Raw genomic sequence first — 21,272 nt, forward strand, 5'->3', positions numbered from 1 at the left:
CTGTAGACCAGGCTGGTCTCGAACTCACAGAGATCCGCCTGCCTCTGCCTCCCGAGTGCTGGGATTAAAGGCGTGCGCCACCAACGCCCGGCAGAGGATCTCCTTTCAAGAGCAAACTTTAGCACTGAGAGTCTCAGTTTTAGGATTGCTTTGTAAACCTGTGTGTTTGTTAATTTTAGGCATTTACTGATGGCTTCTCAGCCATACTTACTGGCTAAGAGATCAGCAGTAGACAATGTGCCCTAAATCTGTTTTTCAACTTCTGACTGATGTGGAAATTCCCCTGTTAGCAAGCTTACCATCGCCAGCCTTGGGCATGTAGGCCTTTCACTTGCTGCAAGGAGAGCCATCTTTCATCTACAAAGGAGGCCTCAATTGCTGCACTCTTTATGAGGCTGCATGCTTTTGCAGCTCCTTGTATTTATTCTCACTTCTAATATAGCATTTAATTAAACATAATCACACAGAGAGTAAAACAACAGCCAACACTCGGGGCTTTTGTAGATATGAATACAATCTGATTGGACTGTAAAATTGATCATCCTTGTCCCCTGAAAAAATAGTGTGCTACCATTAAAGAAGAAAATGACAGTTATAGAATGAGCAGCAAATAGAAAAAAATTGAATTTGCAAGCTCTACATCATTCAACACAAATGTAAGTAAATATTTGGCAAGATAATCCAGTACCTAATTCAAATCAAAAAAACTTTCACTATAATAGAGGACAATTAGTCCTTTGAATAAGATGGCGGGGGGAAAAAGGAAGATGAGAAGAAAGGCATTAAATAACGCCAATGCCATAGAGAAGAAATTACTGGAGATTGAAACAAAGTAGTCTGGCAACCTCAACAACTTCCCCGTTCATGCTTTTCACAAGTCTCTGGAGAAACAGAAGGTATTGAGAGCAATTCAAATGCTGATGGAAAAGATGCAGAAGATGATGAAGACGTGGGCCAAACTTGATGAAAGATGATGAGGTAGGTGAGAGACTGGAGAGATTTCTCTTTTTTTAGGATATGAATAAATTGGGCATCTGCAATGAAGAGAAGAAAGAAAATGTCCTTCATGCATAACATAAGGGCAAAGCAATCTTGAAAGAACCTCTGCAGAAAAACAAGCCCACCGTGGAATATGTGGAGGACAAAGCCAAAAGCACTCGCTTTCCCTTCACCTTGTAAACAGCACTGCACTTTTTGAACTTCTTTACCTTAAACACAAACATGCTTCCCCCTGAAAACACAAGGCTTGGCAGGAAAACAGCCCCCAGACGAAGAATGATAATTTCCTGCAATCTAGGAGGCATTACAGTATTTCTCGAACTGTTCATTGCGTTTAACGTAAGTCATTGCCAGATACCACTCAAATCTATGTGTTTTCAAGAACTTGGGCCCAAGTCACTAGTCAATGTTACTTGAGCCAAAACTAGTGCACTTTGAATACCTTATAAGGCTGCCCTTCAACTTTCAATTCTCCTCCCTTGGCCTCCCTAGTGGCCCCAACAACACCAGCTCCAAAAGAGCACTTCAAGAGACTGTATTTATTGGTTCTGTAGTCCTACTTAGACCTGAATTGTACACCCACCTCTGCATCTAAGTTATTGGGTAGCCCTTTGCAAGCAACCCTTATCCTGTATTGGGCCTGATTTCTCACCTGTATTTCTAACATTCATTAACTCCACAAATATTTGTCTATTGCATGCCGGCACTGTGTGCTAGCAATACAGGGTGGAATAGAAAGAGCCAACATTTACTAAATGCTTACTTTACACTTGAACTTTTGGTAGGGGGGTTATGTACACTAACTGATAACCTGTGAGGCACTCCTGTGATATTTTCCAAACACAACAAAGGAAGGAACGGAGCCATAGGCAAAGCACAGTCACTTCTCCAGGCTATCAAAGGACTTGGCTCAAGAAGAGATAGCTACTAGGCTATGTGGCTTCAAATCCCACCACCCCGGAAACCAGAGCCATTTCTTTCTCTCCAAAGTGGTTACTACTTCAGCGACTTGCATTTGGGTTCCAGGCCAGAAATCTGGGAGGAACACCCTCCTGTTCCCACAAGGGCAAAGTGTCTAGTCCACCAACACACTGGACTAGGTTTGAGAAATGAGTCAGAAACCTACAAGGGAGGGCAACTAGCTTCCGGACTCTGGCAGTTTCCACGCCCAGTAGGCGGGCAATGAGGACTGTGTGGGCGTGTCTATCGTAAGCACGCCCCTCGGGGCGTCTTATTGGCTAACAACTGAGCATGCCGGTTACGTCCGGCCTGAACTCGGCGCGGGGAGGGCCCCTTCCGTGCCCCGAGCCCGTGCCTCACCCCCCCTCCCTCCCCCTTTCAGCTTCCTGTCTCGTCGGCTCTATAATGAAACCAACGAGAGGACACCCCCTGCGTCTAGAGCAGCCTGCTCGGGAGCGTAGCTGAGGGGCCGGTGGACGTGAGAGGAAAGCCGCGTCAGGCTGTGCTTCCCTGCCCTTGAGCCGTTCTAGATGCGGTGAGTGCCAAAACCGCGGTACCCCACACCAAGCGCCACCCGGAGCGGCTGCTCCCCGCTCCCGCCCCAGTCCCCGTCTAGGGACGGCCTGGGTCGGAGCCCATTCCCAGCATGCCCCACTCAGGATGCCCTGGCAGGTGCTGCCGGAGGACCCCGGGACAGGCGGAGAGCAGCCTTCTCCGAGGCGCTCCCGCGGCCCCTCAGGGGGCTCTTGAAATAGTCAAGCCCATCCCGGTACTCAGTCTAGTCTCCATTTTGATCTCCATCCCCTTTCTCCTTAGAAAAACAAAACAAAACAAAAAAGGTCAGTCTGAAAGTTTCTGCCTTCAGTGTGTGATGTTGTGAGTTCCCTGCTGCCCTGTAGGAAATACTCTATCATGTGGCTCACTGGTGTTGCTTTTTTTTTTATTCCTCGACGGAGGAAAAAATGTTAGGATAGTTTGTGCAAATAATTTTGTGTACGATTCGTAGACGTTTTGAGTTTTAATAGTATTTTTGCCACCAGGAGGAGTATCCTTGTCAGGAAAAATTCTGACAAAATCAAGGGAAGGGACTCGTCTGGGTTGTTGTGTGTTGGCCAGAAATAATAACTGTGTGATAAGAACCGCAGTTACAACAATTACTATTAGGTTGCACCCGACCACACAGCTTTGAGGCTTAGCTGTTCTGTTGTTCCTCCTTTCCTCTGGGAATTGTTTATTGAGCAAGTGCTCTGGATTACACGGGGAAAGTAAGTGCTGTCTTGCCTCTCCCCACCCACTTCCCCAAACACAGGAATTGCACCTGCCCAGCACACAGCTGTCCTTGTGGTAGAAGTCAAAGTTCATTTCCTCTATAAGAAAGCAGCAGGAGCCAGGAGTGGTGCCACACCAATACGAGCACAGCACGTGGGCAAATGAAGTGGGAGGATCACCAGTTCAAGGCCAGCAGGAGTTACAGAATGAGCCGCTGTCTTTAAAAAAAGAAAAGAAGAGAGCTGTTAGTGTAGTGCTCCCAGCTCTGTAGTGAAAGGTGGGGCAGGCATCAGTTATGCTTGGCGGATCTCCATTTCTCATTTGTAGGTCGCTTCTGCCACTGACGGTCTTTGTGACTTTGAGTCAGTTGCTTCACCTTTATGGTCCTCCATTTCCCTACCTAAAGGGAAATGGAGTGTGTGGCATGAAGGGGGGGGGGGAGAAGTGTCGCAGAGTTAGGAATTAGTCCAGAGGAAGACAGACTTCAGGTAACCCGCTCTGTTACTCCTCCCTCTTATTCTCTCTGAACCAGGAATATGCTGAAGGCCTGCAGGCCCCAGTGACCTGTCTCCAAGCCCACAGTGCTGGGGTTACAGATGGCTCCCTGCCTTGCTCAGCTTTTTCTATGGGCACTGGTAGTGCAGCTCATGTCCCCATGCTTTTATCCCCTGAACCAGCTCCCCAACCCCATTGATTTTTTTTTTAAAAATGATACATAACTCCATATGTTTTTAATGAGAGAAATGGCATCAGGTAGCTTCTAAGGTACTTTTCAACCTTTAGAGACAAAGTGCAAATCTAAGGAGCACAGTGGAACTTTGGGGAGTTGCAGAGGAAATCGGGAAACGTTCAACCTTTACTAGTAAAAATGTAAGTCATAATATTTTCCAACTGTTTCATTTACAGTGGCATTTCTTTCAGCTTCTAATTGAAATTAAAAATACAGAAGTTTTCCCCCAGTTTACCTCCCCAAGGAAGAAAATATCCTTTGAGGAGATAAAAATATTCATGAATGTCCTCCAAATATACCTATGTTGACTTCTTTCTCCAAACAACTTTCCATTGTGGGCTTTTATTACATCAGTAGTTGGTATACTGTATTGTAAGACATTTAGTCTTGGGCAGAATGATAATAACATGTGATATTAACTACAAGAAATGTGACTTAGATTGCTTAAAATACCATAGGACATTAGCCACCAGTTAAATAGAGCACTAGGTTGAAAAGAGAAATTTGAGACTGGTAGTGGTGGTGGCGCATGCCTTTAATCCCAGCATTTCACTCAGGAAGCAGAGACAAGCAGATCTCTGAGGTAGAGGCCATCCTGATCTCCAGTTCAAGAGAAACCCTGTCTTGAAAAAAGAATAAAGAAAAGAGACAATTGAGTTTAAATCAAGTATCTGTTCAACATAAAATCTTGATCTAAAAGTTGTTTTGTAATGGCCAGAGGTACTTCAAAACATAGTGCAAGTTTGCCATACAAAGTTTTTAGAGAATTATGGAAAAACAGTATCTATAACATTGGTTTCTAGGCTAATGCTTTGATTTGCCTCTTGGTTAAATAAATGATGATGTGTAAAAATTGTCCCACCGCACCTCAAATTCTCCTCCATGAAGGAGTTTCTACAATGTTGCGGTTTGTACCTAACAGTGACCAAATGCCAGTGGAAGGACCTAAGAGTAGTTGTCCCGTATGCTATTCACCTGATTTCAAGCATGCGGCCCTGCTTCTAAACAGTAAGGGCAAATCGTAAGTATGTAAGAAATAACCAAGTGAAATTATTAGACTGTTTGAAAAGTCTTTTTCTTTACAGGAAAAATGCTTTCAGAAAGCAGTTCATTTTTGAAGGGTGTGATGCTTGGAAGCATCTTCTGTGCCTTGATCACTATGCTAGGCCACATTAGGATTGGTCACGGAAACAGAACACACCACCATGAGCATCACCACCTGCAAGCTCCTAACAAGGACGATATCTCGAAAATCTCAGAGGCTGAACGCATGGAGCTCAGTAAGAGCTTCCGGGTATACTGTATTGTTCTCGTAAAACCCAAAGATGTGAGTCTTTGGGCTGCAGTGAAGGAGACTTGGACCAAACACTGTGACAAAGCAGAGTTCTTCAGTTCTGAAAATGTTAAAGTGTTTGAGTCAGTTAATGTGGACACGAATGACATGTGGTTGATGATGAGGAAAGCTTACAAATACGCCTTTGATAAATACAGAGACCAATACAATTGGTTTTTCCTTGCACGCCCCTCTACTTTTGCTGTTATTGAAAATCTAAAATATTTTTTGTTAAAAAAGGATCCATCACAACCTTTCTATTTAGGACACTCTGTAAAATCTGGAGACCTTGATTATGTGAGTGTAGATGGAGGAATTGTCTTAAGCATAGAATCAATGAAAAGACTCAACAGCCTTCTCAGTGTTCCTGAAAAGTGTCCTGAACAAGGAGGGATGATTTGGAAGCTATCTGAAGATAAGCAGCTAGCAATCTGCCTGAAATATGCCGGAGTATTTGCAGAAAATGCGGAAGACGCCTATGGAAAAGATGTATTTAACACCAAATCTGTTGGGCTTTTCATTAAAGAGGCAATGACTAACCACCCAAACCAGGTAGTAGAAGGATGCTGTTCCGATATGGCTGTTACTTTTAACGGACTGTCCCCTAATCAGATGCATGTGATGATGTATGGGGTGTACCGCCTTAGGGCATTTGGACATGTTTTCAACGACGCCTTGGTTTTCTTACCTCCAAATGGGTCTGAGAATGACTGACAAAAAGCAAGAGCATGTATTTGCTAAGCACATTAAGACACATTACCATGGTTTCTAACTGATAAGGCATCTAACACAGAAGCGTGTTTCTTTTTCTTATCTGGTCACGCTGGCATAATCACACATTGACGTCTACTTGTACATTTTCAATGGAATGGCATTTGTGAGAAATTTTAATGTGTTAGAAATAAATGTTTTAAGAATAGCAATTTTGCAAATACATATTTATAAATATTATATTTATGTGATAAAGACTAAATTATAGACATTAAAATCTGTGATGTATCTTTGCTTATTAGTTTTAAAATTTTAATGTATCTTTTTAGCTTCCTAATATATGCAAATGAGATCTCTAGTGAATTTGTGATTAAAATAATACTTTTAGCCCTGTGTTTCCTTTACTTCTCTGTGGGGACAGGGATGATGGAAGGAGGTAGGAGGAGGATCTCACTGTGTGGTCCAGGCTGGCCTAGGCCTGGCAGTTCTCCTTAGCCTCCTGAGTGCTCGTGTTAATGGTGTGCATCACTCTGCCCAATTGTTTCCTTTACTTTGTTTGCATGTAGATTTGTACTCTAAGCCGCATCAGTGCCAACAGGTTTACTCTCCTAAAATAAACAACAAAGCAATTAAGGAAGTGTTCGTTATCACTCTTAAGACTTCAGTTCTGTCCTCGTGATAACATGCAAGTTATTACGTAGGTTAAGTAATATTCATGAAAGTAAATTAAGGGGCATTCCTGAGCACTCACACTTTGCATTTACTCTGTACGTCAGCATTCAGAGCATGCATTTGGAATGGCGGCTATGAAAATTGTAATGCCATTTAACTAGTTTCACCCTTAAGCTCTAAGGTGCTGCTTGGATTAAATATATGACCTGTGATTTATTCATGCCTACTGGACATTGAATTCTATGCAGATCTCCTTTGGAAAAAAGAACTTGTTTTTGCTCATTTGGCTGATTCACTTCCCTAAGTTAAATGTGGGGTTTTGCTTTGTTTTTTGTTACTTGTACAAGTTCTGAGGTTTTCCCCCGATTCATGATTGTATCACACATAACCAGTTTTGTTTTGTTTCCATTGTGGCTGGGCAGGCACTAACCTCACCATCAATGGTGGATTATCATATTATTTGCTTCATTTCAAGTGACTACCTGAAATATCTACCTATTGTGGAAACAGTTATTCCTGTCCTCATACATGTGTAATATGCGTGGATCTGGCCTGTCCTTTTTCTTTTTTTTTTTTTTTTTTTTTTTTTTTTTCGAGACATGGTTTCTCTGTAGCTTTGGAGCCTGTCCTGGAACTAGCTCTTGTAGACCAGGCTGGTCTCGAACTCACAGAGATCCGCCTGCCTCTGCCTCCCGAGTGCTGGGATTAAAGGCGTGCGCCACCATCGCCCGGCAATCTGGCCTGTCCTATAGGCTGCTCTCTTCAATTCGATCCATAAGCCCCTTTAGGAGAGACTATTTTTAGATCCAGTATTCCTTGGACTCAGCTCTAGAAAAGCGGGATGAATTTCCTCAGGAAGGCTTTGAGCTTCAGACTATTGATCCTCAAGGTAGTGTATCAAGTCTTTGTTTTAAATGCTCTCTGGCCTTCTTCCTTGGGAATTTCAGTTAACGTGAAGCATTATTAATTTCAAAGAATCATAAATCCCATTTAATAGGCACCCTATTATGTGGCTACAGGTGCAATTTCTACAGATCAAGTCATGTTTAGTGTGAGTATAATGATACAAATTCTGAATATGACTCATTACCCCAACACTAATATTTTTACATTTTTATTACGTTTATTTTATTGAGAGGAGGGGTGTTATGTAAGCCAGAGTGCACATGTAGAGGTCAGAAGGCAACTTGTGAGAGTCAGTTCTTCCACCATGTGGGTCCTGGGGATTGAACTTGTATTGTCAGTGTTCAAAATAAGCACCTTTACCCACTAAGCCATCTAAAATTTTCTGTTTTAGAGACCAGAGAGATGGCTCAGTGTTTAAGAGCACTTGCCATTTTCCAGAGGACCCAAGTTAACTTTCCAGTACCCATATTGGGTGGCTGACAACTCCCTGTAACTCAGGGATTCAACACCACCTCCTGACCCTTGCAGATACCTGCATACACACGGCAACAGAAACACATATACATGTAAAACATTTGTTTCTATTTTTTTTGTGTGTAACCTTGCCAGCACCAGCATATTTAAATTTTTCATCTTTGGGCTGGAAAGATATTTAGCCACTAAAGACTAGGTTCAAAATCAAAAATATAAAATTTTCATTACATTAGCCTATCAAAACATTTAAATTGCCAGGCCCTAGCACTCAGGAGGCAGAGGCAGGGGGATCATTGTGAGTTCAAGGACAGCCTGGTGTAGGTACTGAGTTCCAGGACATCCAGAGCTATAAGATGAGTGACCTTATCTCAAAAACAAAACAAAAAATATTGAATAAATGTCAGTGAATGCATCCTTTTGACTTTCCAGTCAATAGATGACAAGGTAAACGTGGGCACCTAAAAGAAAATTTATGCTTAATTGAGTTTTTAAACATGATATTGAATATAAAATGTCTCCAATAGTATGTTGCCTCTTTGAAATTAATGTGCATATCCAGGTTTGTAGTTAAAGGTGACTCACTAACAAAAATTGTAATACTGTAGTTGTAGATACAGATACACTTGTCATACATGTCATTTTACTTTATGTGTAAAAATACACATTTAGTAGCTAGAAACCAGCCCTAGCCACAGTCAGGAATTCGGGAGTGAGTTGAGGAATAATAGGGGTCCGATGCAAATTAACCATGAGTGTGAATATCCTTACATATGGCTAATGACTAACATAATAGATACTCGGGTTTATCTATTACCTATCAGAAAGCGAGACACCACATCCAGCCACAGCTAAGATGTAAATGAGAGAAAACTGTTTGTTTGTTTTTCAAGACAGGTTTTCTCTGTGTAATCCTGGATTTCCTGGAACTCTGTAGACCAAACTGGCCTTGAACTCAGAGATCTGCCTGCCTCTGCTTTCTGAGTGCTAGGATCAAAGGTGTGTGACACCACCACCTGGCTTGAAGATGTCTTCTAAAAGTTGAATTTGTATTTATTTTTCTGTTTGTCTTAAGTGGACACTGGAATCTAACTTTAGCAGACCTCACACCATTTCCTTACATGAACTGAATCCTCCTCAAAAATGAAAACACTGTCTAGGATAAAAAATAAATTATACTTCTTGACTTTTTCTTTTTGATATGGCAAAAAAAAAGTTATTGTGTATCAAATCTGGTTTATAAGACCCAAGAGGTTGTTTTGGAATGCATTTAAATAAACCCATCAGGTTTTGTTAAGACAGAACATACCTACATTAGAATGATTGTAGAAAGCAGTCTAGTGGTAGGGTATCGTGCATTTCTGCTTCCTTTGTTAAGTGTTCTTGGTGAGAAATCCAGTGCATTCAATGCATGCATGGGTGGTTACATGATAAGTGTGTTCATAGAAGTTGTTGTTTTTGTTTTCTAGGTTGTTCTTTATTTTTGTGTTTCTTTTTTTTTCAAGACAGGGTTTCTCTGTGTAGCCCTAGCTGTCCTGGAACTAACTCTTGTAGACCAGGCTGGCCTTGAACTCACTGAGATCCACCTGCCTTTTCCTCACAAATGCTGGGATTAAAGGCCTGCACCACCACCACCTGGCCCATATTCTAGGATTTTTTAATGGTGTGTATATGGGTGGCTATGTGCCAGTAAGAGCAGGTGCCCTTGGAGGCCAGGAGAGGCTGTCAGATCCCCAGGAGCTGGTGTTCCAGGCAGTTGTGAGCCACCTGATTGAGTGCTGGGAACTGAACTCAGGTCCTGGTTTTCAAAAAGAACAAACAGAACATGCTCTTCAACTCTGAGCCTGCCCTATCACTTGGGTACCCTGTCCCTTTAAGAGACAAGCTCTGCCCACTCCACACACACACACACACCCACACACACCTCCTCCACCCCCCCAGCCTAGGCAAGCTGATCTATGCCCTCTTCTCAAAGCCTCCCTTCTTCTAAGTAGGCAATTCCCTTCTTCCCTCCTTTCCCCTTTCTCTCTCTGTCCCTCTCTTTTTCTCTCTTCCCCCATCCCCCATTACTCTTTTTTTTTTTTTTTTTTTTTTTTTTTTTTTTCGAGACAGGGTTTCTCTGTGGCTTTGGAGCCTGTCCTGGAACTAGCTCTGTAGACCAGGCTGGTCTCGAACTCACAGAGATCCGCCAGCCTCTGCCTCCCGAGTGCTGGGATTAAAGGCGTGCGCCACCATCGCCCGGCCCCCCATTACTCTTAAACCCTCACAATACCCGCTAAATAATTTCTGTATACCCGAGCCGCCCCCCCCCCCCCGCATGGCATATCTGTCTGTCCCTTACCCACCACGCAGTCCCCCACACCTCTGTGGGATCTGCAAGGGTCACTTGCACCATAAATCATAAGTGTTTCCAGCCCATTTGGGGAGTGTGAATATTTTAATCACATTTGTGGGGGAGGGGGGTGCACAGGCATTTGCCACAGCACATGTGTAGAAGTCTGTTCACTCCTTTGGCCATGTGAGTTCCTGGGACTCAAGCTCAGGTCTTGGCAGCAAGCACCTTTAGCCGCTGAATCATCTCCTCACTAGCATTGTTTTTGTTTTTCTTTAGCCCAAGCTGACCTCAGATTGAAGAGGCTTGTTCTACCCCAGCCTCCTAAGTGTTGCAATTATAGACATGAGTCACCATACCTGGCTTTTCACAAGTATTTTTTGTTGAGTCTAAAATAATGGGAATATATCATTGTACCTTGCTCATATTCACCCTCCCAATATACTTCCTCATCCTGCCTGCTTGTTCTTGCTCTTCCTTCCCTCAAAACCCTCCTTCTGCTTTCATGACACATACAATCAGAATTCCAAGCATGAGAAAAATGTGTGATTTTTGTCATTCCCTAGCCTACTCTGTTGTTGCACCCCTCCCCAAGATTCCCTTGGCCCACATAGTCTCTAGCAGAAATTGCTTTATTTTAGCATAGGAACACTTTTTAAAAGTTTACCTGCTTTTTCCCAAAAATTTAAAGATTAATTGATGTATTAGGGTCTAGTTGCTCAGACCTATAATCCCAGCTGAACGGCACAGGCAGGAAGATCTCAAGTTAGAGCCCAACCTTTAGTGAAATCCTGTCTCAAAAACTGAATAGTCATTATAGTAAGCAAGATTGCTTACTGGCTAAAGATTTGCCACTAAGTCTGATGATGGGAGTTCAATTTCCATGTCCCACGTGGTAGAAGAGAACTGGCTCCCACAAAATGTTTCCTAACCTCTAAAGGTAACAAAATAAGGAAAATAAATATTAAAAATCAGCCAAGTGTGGTGCAATCCTTTAATCCGAGCATTTAGGAGACAGAAGCAGGCAGATCTTTGTGAGTTTGGGTCCAGCCTCAAGTTCCAGGACAGTCAGGTCTATATAGTGGGACCCTATCTCAAATAATAACAAACAAAAATAATCACATTCAACATGCATCATTACCAAAAATTAAATATAATAAAACATTTAATGGATGGTGGGGAATGACTTGTGTGGAAAATAAAACATGTATCTGGGAGTCTTTCATTTTACAAAAAGAAAATTTTAACTTGTATCATGTAGCATCTTTACAAATTTTTCCTTTTACATACCAAGCATTTTTTAGCTGAATGCTAGGCCTGGTGCCTCAAGGAATGCAACAAGGCCCAAAGTCATGATTCATTACAGGGATTCAATTGGTTTATGTAAGGTTTGAACGAGCAGTAAGACAAACCATTGTTGACATTGTTTACTACTGTCCTCTGTGTATGTCATGGCCATCACCCTCTTGAACTCTGAGCAGCTGGAATTACCCTCAAGAGACTCAGACACAGTATGGTCCATTAATTATATCATAAGGGGAGGGGCTCATGAGGTCTCACCTATTCCTAAAGATACATAGACAGTTAATAGTTGCTTACTGGGGGCAACTCACAAGGCCCACTCTTCCCTGAGAAAATATAGGTAGTTAGCAGTTGCTTGAGGTGTCTCAGGAGGACTGTACACTCAAGGAGAGATAAACAGTTACCAGTTGCTGGAAAAGAAACTTGGGCCTCATGGCTCCCAGAAGATAGCAGTTAACAGTTGCTGAGCACGAGACCCAGGAGCTCCCTACCCCACCAAGGATAGGCAGTTAATAGTTGGAGGGAATGGGGCTCAGGACACCCCTCTACTGCCAAGGATAGGCAATTAAGAGTTGAGGGAAAATCAGGAATCCCCAAGCCTCCCAGAGAATAGGCATAAATTGTCCATGCTCCTGTAAATAACGCCCATATTAGTAACCACATTAAAGAGCAAAAAGACATAGGTAAAATTACATTTCAGTGATATTTTATTTAACCCAATATATCTAAAGTATTATCAATTCAACATGTAATCTACAGGAATAATTACAGGTAACATTCTTTTCTAGTTCAGTCTTTGAAATGCAGTGTGTATTTGATAGCTATAACACATAACAATTCATTTACTACATTTCCAGTGCTCAGTAGCAACATATGGCTGGTCACCACCATACTACTACATAGCAGAGGGCTACAAGTTCCAGAAATGTGCCAGTGTTTAAATGTGAATGGGAGAAAACACCCAAAAGTCCTGTTTGGGGTTGTATTGAATAAAATGAAAACTGGAACCTGACTTTTAGTATGCTCCAGGCCATCACCTTACATTGAGTTCAGTCCAAGGACCATCCCCTTCAAAATGAAATCATTGTATTTGAAGCAAAACATCAATTAGACATCTCAACTTTTCCTCTTATATAAATGAACCCAAACTACTCATTAACTTTAATTACCATTAATATTTCCCCCAACCATCTTCAAAGCAATTGTTAGGCCTGCCCTTGCACGTTGCACACTTCTCTAATTGCCATGCGTTTTAGAAGACAGTGCACAGCGTGTACTAGTCTCAGAGAGATCCTTGGCCTCCCTCCCTCCCGAGTGTTGGAATTGCTCCCACATAACTAGCTATTCCCTTATATCGTTTTTTTTAAGGATCCAACAAAAGCCTCTAAATGTCATAACCTTTAAATGGCTATAAAGCACCTGGCTTCAAGGCAAGATTGAGTAGTAAGAACAGCTCAGCTCTCAGAACTAAGCTCAATTTCAAAGGATTCTCCTAGGACATCCTGCTATTGAAGAGGAAAAGAATATCCTGTCAGCAGCATAAGATTGTGGGCACACTGCACACACCGCATACAAACCCTACACACTATTATCCCACCGTGAAACAGATAACCAATATACAATTCCCTCTCATGACCCAAAAAGATGATTCAACTGTGGGCTGAGATTAACATTTAAGGAGTGTCAGGGGAAAGTTTTCTAGCTTTGCAGGTGGGTGGATTTAGGTTCAGATTCCTTTCCTGCTGTTTACTAGCTCTGCATAAATAACCTAGGAGTACTAGTGTCCTCATTTGTAAAAACCTTAAAAGCTGCCCCCACAGAATCATAAAACTAATGAGACTACGTAAGAAGAGTTTGTGCATGGTGGACACCTGGGGAATGCTATTTCCCTTTTCCTTATTTGGACACATTTAGTACTCTAAATAGTTAACCATATATCAATCCTTAGAATTAAATATGTTTGGGTTTTTTTAAGACAGGGTTTCTCTGTAGTTTTGGAGGCTGTCCCGCAACTCACTCTGTAGACCAGGCTGGCCTTGAACTCAGACCCACCTGCCTCTGCCTCCTGGCACCACCGCCTAGCAGAATTAAATATCTTGATGGTAAAATATTAAACCACTGATTTAAATAACAGCTGGTATTGAATATTCACACTAATAGGGGAATAGTTTTAAGATAACATCTGACCAGTGGGGGGCACATGCCTTTAATCCCAGCATTCAGGAGGCCGAAGCAGGCAGATCTCTGAGTTTGAGGCCAGCCTGGTCTACAAAGCCAGTTCCAGGATGAGCTAGGACTGTTACACAGAGAATCCCTATCTCAAAAAAACAAATAAAAAAAGATAACATCTGTACATTTAACCAGTGCTATGTGATAAAAGTTTTTCCTAAAAGCTTTTAGACAAATATTTTCAGCAGTAAACTATAGATTACTTTTTAATTTTTTTAGATTACTTTTAAAAGCATAAGCTTAGACTATGTTTCCCTTTCACAGTAAATTAGATATTTCTGAAGCCCAAATTCCTTAAATCAATGTGGTTCTTATTTCTCACACTTTAACCAAGAGGTTTCTCTTCATATTGAAGGGAAAATGCTGCATAAATGAGACTCCTTCATCCTGGTAAATGCTTCTGAGCAGCTGGTACTTGGGAGATGACTGTTGGTAACACACATAGGGTAAGCCACGCGCCTCTTCTCAGACCTCATTTAGGAGCAAGAAACAATTACTTTGTGAATTTCTCTCCATATAAATAAATAACTTTAACCTAGTGAAATACAACATAAGTAAAAGTTTCTAATATATTTTATCTTGTACTATTTTAAAAACAAAGCAGTTATCTGAAAAAATGCATTCCAGTCATGTTTTGGAAGCTATTTAGTAAATGATATATTAGATGTAGCTATTATGATAAATTAAGCTATTTTAAATCTATATTCAAATATATTTAATTTTTTAAAAACATAATACTTTTTAAATTTATTTTTATATTCATTGGTGTTTTGCCTGCATGTGTCTATGTGAGGGTGTCAAGAAGCCCTGGAACTGAAGACAGTTGTGAGCTGCCATGTGGGTGCTGGGAATTGAATCAGATCCCCTGGAAGAACAGATAGTGCTCTCAACCTCTGAGTCATCTCTCCAGTCCCCAAAACATAATTTTTTTAAACTGAATTTTAAGTCTAAATACCTATACAAGAAAACATAAAAAAGCTTAATTGGTACAGTGCCCGCCTAGTATACAGAAGTCCTGCATTTGAACCCTAGCACCGCATTAAAAACGGACCTAGTGCTGCATGCCTTAGGTGCCAGCACTTTGGAGGTGGGCGCCAGAGATTGAGAAGTTCAAGGTCATCCTCTGCATACAAAGTAAATTACATCCTAGCCTGGGCTACAAGAGACTCCATGGAAAGGGAAAGGGAGGAGATGAAGGAAAATGGAGGGGAAAAGACAGGGAAGAACTTGGTCATATTAAAAACATGTTGTGCACTTTAAGAAAACTTCCCAGAAGGTACAGGATAAAAAAAATATTCCTCACCCTCATTAATTAAAGTCAGATGTGTAAGTGAAGTGAACTTTGACTTTGAAATGTTAATAACTGAACTCAGGTTGTCAGCCTGGACAGCGAAGTACCATTACCTACTGAGCCATCTTGCCAGCCCCCTGAAGCACCAATTGAATAGGTAAAAGGCATTCTACCCAGAAAATATTTCACATCATGAGAAACTTAAGAATGTCAATATACAGAAGCGGAAGCTTTAAGCCCTGAATAAGGACACAAAATTAAACATTTTTTACAAGTCAGGTTAGCTCCAGTCTGTTATCCAGAATTCTGCAGGCAAGATTATAAAATCAAGGCTAGCCCAGGCTATATAGCAGCTCTCACTACCACCACCAGTCGGTGACATCTGTAACAGTGTTTGCCTAGCATGGATGAGGCCCTGGTTGAGACCCTACATTTGATCCTTAACACCACGGCAAAGCTTTCTAACTTAAGGGCTCAAGGATTTTCATGTACACAAAGTGCCTAACAGCTAAGCAGTTTTGTTACAAAATCATCTTACTGCTTTGCAAGTTTCCAAGCCTTAGGGCACCAGCATAAGACAACCTTAATCTTGAGAGAAAAAGAACAGAAACTGGTAGGGAGAAAAATGGACTGCCAGATTGTAGACTTCCCAGTCGGTTTCCTTTGATGAACAAGGAAACTGAATTTTTCTTTTTTAGTTTGGTTTGTTTTTTATTCAGACAGGGTTTCTCTTTGTAGCCCTGGCTGTCCAACACCTCATTCTGTAGACCAGGCTGGCCTGCAACACACTGAGATCCGTCTGCCTCTGCCTCTAGAGTGTTGGGATTAAAGACATGCACCACCACCACCCAGCTCAAGGAAACTGAATTTGTGTTGAAGGCTTAATGTAAAAATGGCTCTCCAAACAAGAGCTAAGTTATAACCAGTCTTGCTGAAAAGCAAGTCCTTTGCCCACATGCTATGTACGCCAGAAGTTACTTATTACAATACAGGAAACTAAATGATAGTTGGCAATTATTACTGACAAGCTGTATGATTAAAGATTAAAATAGGAAAAGGTAAAGTTTTGTATCTTGTAAACCTAGATGTTTTTCATATGGTAGAATTCCAAGAATACTTACATGAACTTGAGGAGAGTAAATAATTTATTATGCCCTATCGTTTATTGTTCTCCATTGACCCTGACTGAAATTAAGTATTTGAAAAGCTGGGGTGGTCTTGCATACTGGTAATCCAAGTACTCAAGGGGCTGAGGCAGGAGTATCAGGAGTTCAGGGCAGCTTGGATTATATACACAGCAAGACCTTTCCTTAGGTGGGAGAGAAGAATCTTGAAAATGTTTGGATGGTTCGAGACCAGCCTGGTCTACAGAGCTAGTTCCAGGACAGGCTCCAAAGCCACAGAGAAACCCTGTCTCGAAAAAAAAAAAAAAAAAAGAAAATCTTTGGATGGTTTGATGGACTTGTTTTTCTTTCTGGTTTTGCCTAAAAGAAAAATCAATGTTGTTCATGTTGACATTAAGAAATCTACAGTGGGTTAGAGATGGCTTAGTGGTTGAGAGCAATTGTTACTCTTGTAAAGGACCCAAGTTCGTTCTCCAAATGCACATGGTGCCTCACTTAACTCCAGTTCCAGGGACCTGATACTTTCTTCTGACCTCCCTGAGCACCAAGCATACAGGTGGTGCACGTACATGCAGGCAAAACATTCATACATATAAAAATTATAACAGTAAGTCTCCTACACATCATAAGCTTTTGAACTAGTCTTCCACATAAAACTGACACCTATACTTCTATTTGTAATTAACCACTGATGTTTTCTTTAAATTGAACATTAGTAGTGAGGCATGTCATTCTCTCCAACTAGGGTTTTAAGTGAGAATTATTTTTATTAGTTTGTCTTTTATTTCTCAGAGTTTTTAAGGATAAAATTTAGTGTTCTTCAAATGTTACTCTAAAGCAAATGTTAATCCCCCTGTCCTGTAACTTTTATTTCAGGGTTCTGCTGTTTTATGTAGTACAGGCTAGCCTAAAACTCACAATTATCTGAGATTAATGAACTGCCCATAATAAACAATTTCAGAACAAGCTCCTGAGAGTTTCTTCCTTAATCTGTTCTATGATAGACTTTATTCACTAAAAGGTTGGCTTTAGAGACAAGGTGAAATAAACTGTTCTCCAAGCCTCAATCTGCCTTCAGAAGCAGGACTACAAGGAAGGTATGGCTGAAGAGGCAATTAGAGAGGTGCACTAACCATAGCTGGCTTCTTTTTGATTTGTTTTTCAGGCAGTTCTCTGTAACAGAGTTAGACTTGAATTTATGGTAGTCCAGCTTAGGTCTCCCAAGTGCTGGGACTATAGACATGTACCATTACACTCGGCCTCCTAATTCTAATGCTTATTTTAAAACTGACCCTCAGTTTTGTTCATTCACCCCAATCTGATTTCACTATAGTTCTTTACTAGGAATTAATTACTTTTAATACAGTACTAAACAAACTGATGTTATAGTTGGTAAATCTCACTATTCCTGCCATAAAAAGTTTACTAAAAATATACATAGAAAGCATAAAATACAAAATATAAAAATATATCATTCATTTACATGCATCAGTCTTTACACAGACTGGTATGGCTTCATTACAAACTGTTGCAAGACTATGATATTAAAAGTAAAGTTGCTGGGCAGCAGTGGCGCACGTCTTTAATCCCAGCACTTGGGAGGCAGAGGCAGGCGGATCTCTGTGAATTCGAGGCCAGCCTGGTCTACAAGAGCTAGTTCCAGGACAGGCTCCAAAGCTACAGAGAAACCATGTCTCGAAAAACAAAAACAAAAAAGTCAAGTTATATTTAGCTGGGCAGTGGATGCACACGCCTTTAATCCCAGCACTGAGGAGGCAGAGACAGAGATATCTGTGAGTTTGAGGCCAGCCAGGTCTACAGAACTAATGCTAGGACAGGCTCCAAAGCTACAGAGATAAATCCTGTCTCAAAAAAAAAAAATGTAAAGTTATATTTGGAATTAATTTTTGCTGTGATAATATGATTTAATGTATATTGTCTACAGGGTTTCCACAATATTTTAATGACCTACCCTTATAGCAAGTTTCTGGTTGCATGATAGCTCAGAAATGTTATATTGACATGCGATTTACGTTTTCACTCTTTTTCTTTCATTCAAAATCAACTTTTGTACATACTCATTTAGAAATTGGAATCATTTTTAATTCCCTGAAGAACACTGAGAGAGATGTTCTCAATATTAAGGAATCTAGATAAACAAAATTAAAATATTTACCACATTTTGTTTGGGCATACACGGATATTTCCATTAATACATAATTGCTGTGTTTACGTTACCATGACCAACCCAAAAAAACCTCTGCAAATTTAGCAAATTGTTATTTGTTTACCTTCTTCTAAAGCAGTATACCTATAAATAGTGTATTCTCAATTACGATGTGTTTGGATGCTTGTACAGAATTATTATTTAACAAATAGCATATGATCTCTACTTGGGGAATATCAATCCCCTCAATTTGGAAATGCTCGGAACTACCATTGGAATAAATCCAGCTGGTCTTGTTTGAAGTTGATAACTTTTTTAAATTTTACTTTATTTTTAAAGATTTTTATTTATTTCGTATATAGGGTTCTTCCTGCATGTATCCTGCAGGCCAGAAAAGGGCAGCAGATCTTATTACAGATGATTGTGAGCCACCATGTGGTTACTAGGAATTGAACTCAGGACCTCTAGAAGAGCAGCCAGTGCTCTTTACCTCTGAGCTATCTCTCCAGCCCCAGAAGGTGGTAACATTAAAAAAAAAAAAGATAAAGAAACCTTGAACTGGCCCTGGTGGTACAGCCCATAATCCTAGCTTTGTAGGAGGTTGAAGCAAATTCAAGGACTTTTGGATTATAGAATGAGTTCAAGAGTAGTTTAGGTAAATTATTGAGCCCCTGTCTTAAAATAAAAGAAGACTAGAGATAATAGCCCAATGTCAGAGCACTTGCTTGGCATTTACGAAGTCTTGGGTTCAACCTCTACTACAGGGAGGCAGAAACTGGGAAGTTGAGATGGCAGCTGCTAACAGAACAGCAAAACATGAGTCTGCTAGAAGACTGGTGGCTCAGCTGTGAGGCACTGAACTGTAGGAAACCATCTAAACTGGGATGGGGAACCCTTACAACTCCAAGAATATGGATTTTTCCTTTCTTTTGGGGGGGGGGAATTGAGACAGGGTTTTACTGCCTAACAGTTCAGGCTGTCCTGGAACTCGCTTTGTAGAGTAGGCTAGCCTCAAACTCACAGAGATCTGCCTGCCTCTGCCTCCCAAGTGCTGGGACTAAAGGTATGCGCCACCACCGCCCAGGGTATATGGATTAAAAAAAATTAATCTATTGTATGTTAGGTGTTTTGCCTGCATGTATGTCTATGTACCATGTGACTGGTACATGGGGAAATCACTGAAATAAGCAACCTGTGCTCTTAACCACTGAGCTTTCTCTCCATTCCTACATTTAGATTTTTAAAAGAATTCCATACTGGATACAATGTAAGAGATACTTTTATGGTTAGTTTTTTTTTTTTTTTTTTTGGTTTTTCGAGACAGGGTTTCTCTGGAGCAGGGTTTCTCTGTAGCTTTGGAGCCTGTCCTGGAACTCCCTTTGTAGACCAGGCTGGCCTCAAACTCAGAGATCCGCCTGCCTCTGCCTCCCGAGTGCTGGGATTAAAGGCGTGCGCCACCATCGCCTGGCTCTTTGTACATTATTTTGAAACAGGGTGTCATTATGTAGCACTGGCTATCCTAAGACTCATTATGTAGATGAGACTGGCCTCAAACTCAGAGATCTACCTGTCTCTGCCTCCAAATTGCTGTGGTTAAAACAGTGAGCCACAATACCTGGCACAAATTTGCAAATTCCGGTGACTTAAAATTGGGAATACTGATTTTATAAATTGGTCTTGGACTATCACCATTGCCTATTTTTTCTTCATGAAGTTTTCTATACCTACTTGTATTTTTTCCTTTGTGCCATTCTATATAGAAACAATACCCTATTGAGCTCAGCTGACCTGGGCTGAGTAAAACTGAGCCAACTACACAAGAATAACTGGAATGTAAGTTAAGTTTGAAACAGATTTCAATTTGAAACTTAAAACTGGTGTTTGCTCAAATGATAACAGGCCCTCTCTGTATTATTCTCAGGAACATAGGTAAATTTTCCTTCAAGCGTGCTGCATAAAGTGGCTCATCTTTCTGCTAGTTTAGCATCTCTCAGTTGGCTTCCATACATGTTTAAAAACTGAAAAGGCCAGCTGGGCATGGTGATGCACACCTTTAATCCCAGCACTCAGGAGGCAGAGGCAAGTAGATCTCTGAGTTTGAGGTCAGCCTGGTCTACAAAGCAAGTTCCAGGAAAGCTAAGACTGTTACAGAGAAACCCTGTCTCAAAACAAAAAAAAAAAAGTGGAAAAAAAACTGAAAAGGCCTGCACAACTAGAATGGCATCCCTGGTTAAAACTGATGAGATGAGTTTAAAGGCAGGCAACATACTTAGTTCACCAAGGCAAAAGTCAATGTACGTTAGCATAGTAGAAAAAGTATTCTCTACACCCACTGTGACAGTGGCTATGTACAAGCATAATTTATTCTAGAAACCAGGCAAAACAAAGTTTTAACTTCTACAATCTATGTTTGTGTATGTTGTGCTCTTGATTGTTTACACCACACAGACAACCTTAGTCAACTAACATTTCAGCAGTAAAAATAAAAACTCAAAGCTTGGTTTTGGCACAAGTGGCACATATATTATTTTTAGGACTACAAGGAGCTATAGGCATCAAAATGGGTGCTTCTGCCTCAGAATGAGAGACATGAATTTGAAATCAGTAAATCAGCATAAATGTTCTGAGACAAGATCTTACTATGTACACCTGGCTGTCTATACTCAGAGACTCTCCTGCTTGAGTGCTGGAATAAAGGGTATGCCCCACCACACCCAACAAGGCTTTTTTATCTACCATTAATAACTATCAAAATTAAGTAATATGGTAAGTTATA

At 40.9% G+C, this 21,272-nt stretch overlaps 2 protein-coding genes across 2 annotated transcripts in view; both read left to right on the plus strand.

The window, feature by feature from the left end:
• Nucleotides 1-2,371: 2,371 nt before the first annotated feature.
• On the plus strand, nt 2,372-6,389 carry C1galt1c1 (C1GALT1 specific chaperone 1). Its single transcript, XM_005358433.2, has 2 exons — nt 2,372-2,494; nt 5,044-6,389. The coding sequence occupies exon 2, from the start codon at nt 5,049-5,051 to the stop codon at nt 6,003-6,005; it is 957 nt and encodes a 318-aa protein (XP_005358490.1). The 5' UTR covers nt 2,372-2,494; nt 5,044-5,048; the 3' UTR covers nt 6,006-6,389.
• Cul4b (cullin 4B) overlaps nt 2,443-21,272 on the plus strand; it is a 113,184-nt gene continuing 94,354 nt past the window's right edge. The window contains exon 1 of the mRNA XM_013350462.2: nt 2,443-2,494. The gene's annotated coding sequence lies outside the window, so the exon portion shown is untranslated. The remainder of the gene's footprint in view (nt 2,495-21,272) is intronic.

This window comes from Microtus ochrogaster, chromosome X, assembly GCF_000317375.1.
Source record: "Microtus ochrogaster isolate Prairie Vole_2 chromosome X, MicOch1.0, whole genome shotgun sequence".
NCBI classification, from domain to species: Eukaryota; Metazoa; Chordata; class Mammalia; order Rodentia; family Cricetidae; genus Microtus; species Microtus ochrogaster.

What these genes read in the sequence shown, in the direction of transcription:
- C1galt1c1 (XM_005358433.2), top strand. Translation starts at nt 5,049, where the DNA reads ATGCTTTCAGAAAGCAGTTCATTTTTGAAGGGTGTGATGCTTGGAAGC.